Genomic DNA, 1488 nt, shown 5'->3' with positions numbered 1-1488 from the left:
TACACAGACACCAGCTAAGAACCAAACCAGCTATGTGGATTAATCTCATCCTCCGTTCACCCACCTCTTCCAGGATTGCCTTAACGCAGTCGGCAAGCAGTTCCATCCTGAGTGCTTCTGCTGCGCCTACTGCGGAAAGGTCTTCGGTTCTGGCGCCTTCTATCTCGAGGACGGCCTGCCCTACTGCGAGGCCGGTGAGTGTGATTCTGCTAAGTGAATTTTTTTATCTTTTATTTGTGTAGGTCAGTCTGTTTTCATTAGAATCCATTACGTTGCGGGTCTTCAGTTGCCACAAGATCGTATAACACTGTGGAAAATTGTGTTAAATCTAATGCTGTTAAGATTATACCGTTGCTGCAATAGTGTTAAATATATTTCTTTTCTAATGTCGAGTCGCAATCTGCCCCATGTTTGGTAAAAGATGTGAGAATTATAAGTTCTGTCAGGGTTCAAGGCAGATCACATAGCTACACTGGGTAAGGGTTAATAGTAGAACCATCCCTGAACAACGACCCAATTTAAGTTATCCTTCCTCTCAACAACCCATACTTAAGATATCCCATCTCTGAACGACCCATATTTTTAGTTATCCTGCCTCTTGCATTGATTTATCCAAAATCTCAACGACCTATACCGACCTTACCGACCCATACTTAAGTCGTATCACCTCTTAACGACCCATACATAAGTTATCCTCTCTCAACGACCCATACCCATACATGTTATCCCATCGCTTAAAGACCCATATTTAATTCATATCACTTTTTAACGACCCATACTTAGGTCAAACCACCTCTTAACGACCCATACTTAAGTCATGCCACCTCTTAACGACCCATACTTCTTTCAGATTGGAACGACCTATTCACGACGAAGTGTGTGGGTTGTGGGTTCCCGATTGAAGCAGGTGACCGATGGGTTGAAGCTCTCAACAACAACTACCACAGCCAGTGCTTCAAGTGCTCTGTAAGTGTCTCCTTCTCTCTCCCTTTCCCATCCCCCCCCCTTTTTTTTGTTTGCTGCACATTTTGAGAGCATGAGAATAACTCGTTTTTTTCTTATCTAGATTTCCCTCATTTTTTCATCTTTGTGATTTGTTATATTTATTTTTAAATTTTCTTTAGTTAAATCTCGATTTTATTTATATTTTTCATTATTACGTTGAGATTTCCACTGTTATCATTTACGATAAATAAGCATGAGAATTTGATTGGTAGGTAGAAAGATCTATTGTGAATCATGATATGAAATATACGTATAATTTGTGATGGATTGCCCAAGTTAATTCACAAAAGTGTGGTAGGTAATTTGATTTTGTCTTTGAATTTGATGAGAGTGAATGTTTGCCAAACCACCCGTGCATGTGCCAATACATACCCTTGTGATAGTATGTGATCCTTATTATAACATCTTTTGGTCAAAGTGCACGTGCTCGTATCCAAAATCACCTTCCCACATTTCCAATCAAAAAAAAATATACCCCCACCC

The 1488-nt window shown here is 40.0% G+C and overlaps 1 protein-coding gene across 1 annotated transcript in view; it reads left to right on the top strand.

Annotated features, from left to right (window-relative positions):
- The window catches only part of LOC119591919 (PDZ and LIM domain protein Zasp-like), a gene marked incomplete in the record, with an annotated part of 137443 nt that overhangs the window by 133258 nt on the left and 2697 nt on the right, over window positions 1-1488 (top strand). The window contains 2 exon segments of the mRNA XM_037940673.1: window positions 74-194; window positions 851-966. Coding sequence (XP_037796601.1) covers window positions 74-194; window positions 851-966 — 237 coding nt within the window.

The sequence above is a fragment of the Penaeus monodon genome, chromosome 29, assembly GCF_015228065.2.
Source record: "Penaeus monodon isolate SGIC_2016 chromosome 29, NSTDA_Pmon_1, whole genome shotgun sequence".
Classification (NCBI taxonomy): domain Eukaryota; kingdom Metazoa; phylum Arthropoda; class Malacostraca; order Decapoda; family Penaeidae; genus Penaeus; species Penaeus monodon.
The sequence above is the reverse complement of the archived record's forward strand: the minus strand, read 5'-3'. Positions and strand labels throughout refer to the sequence as shown.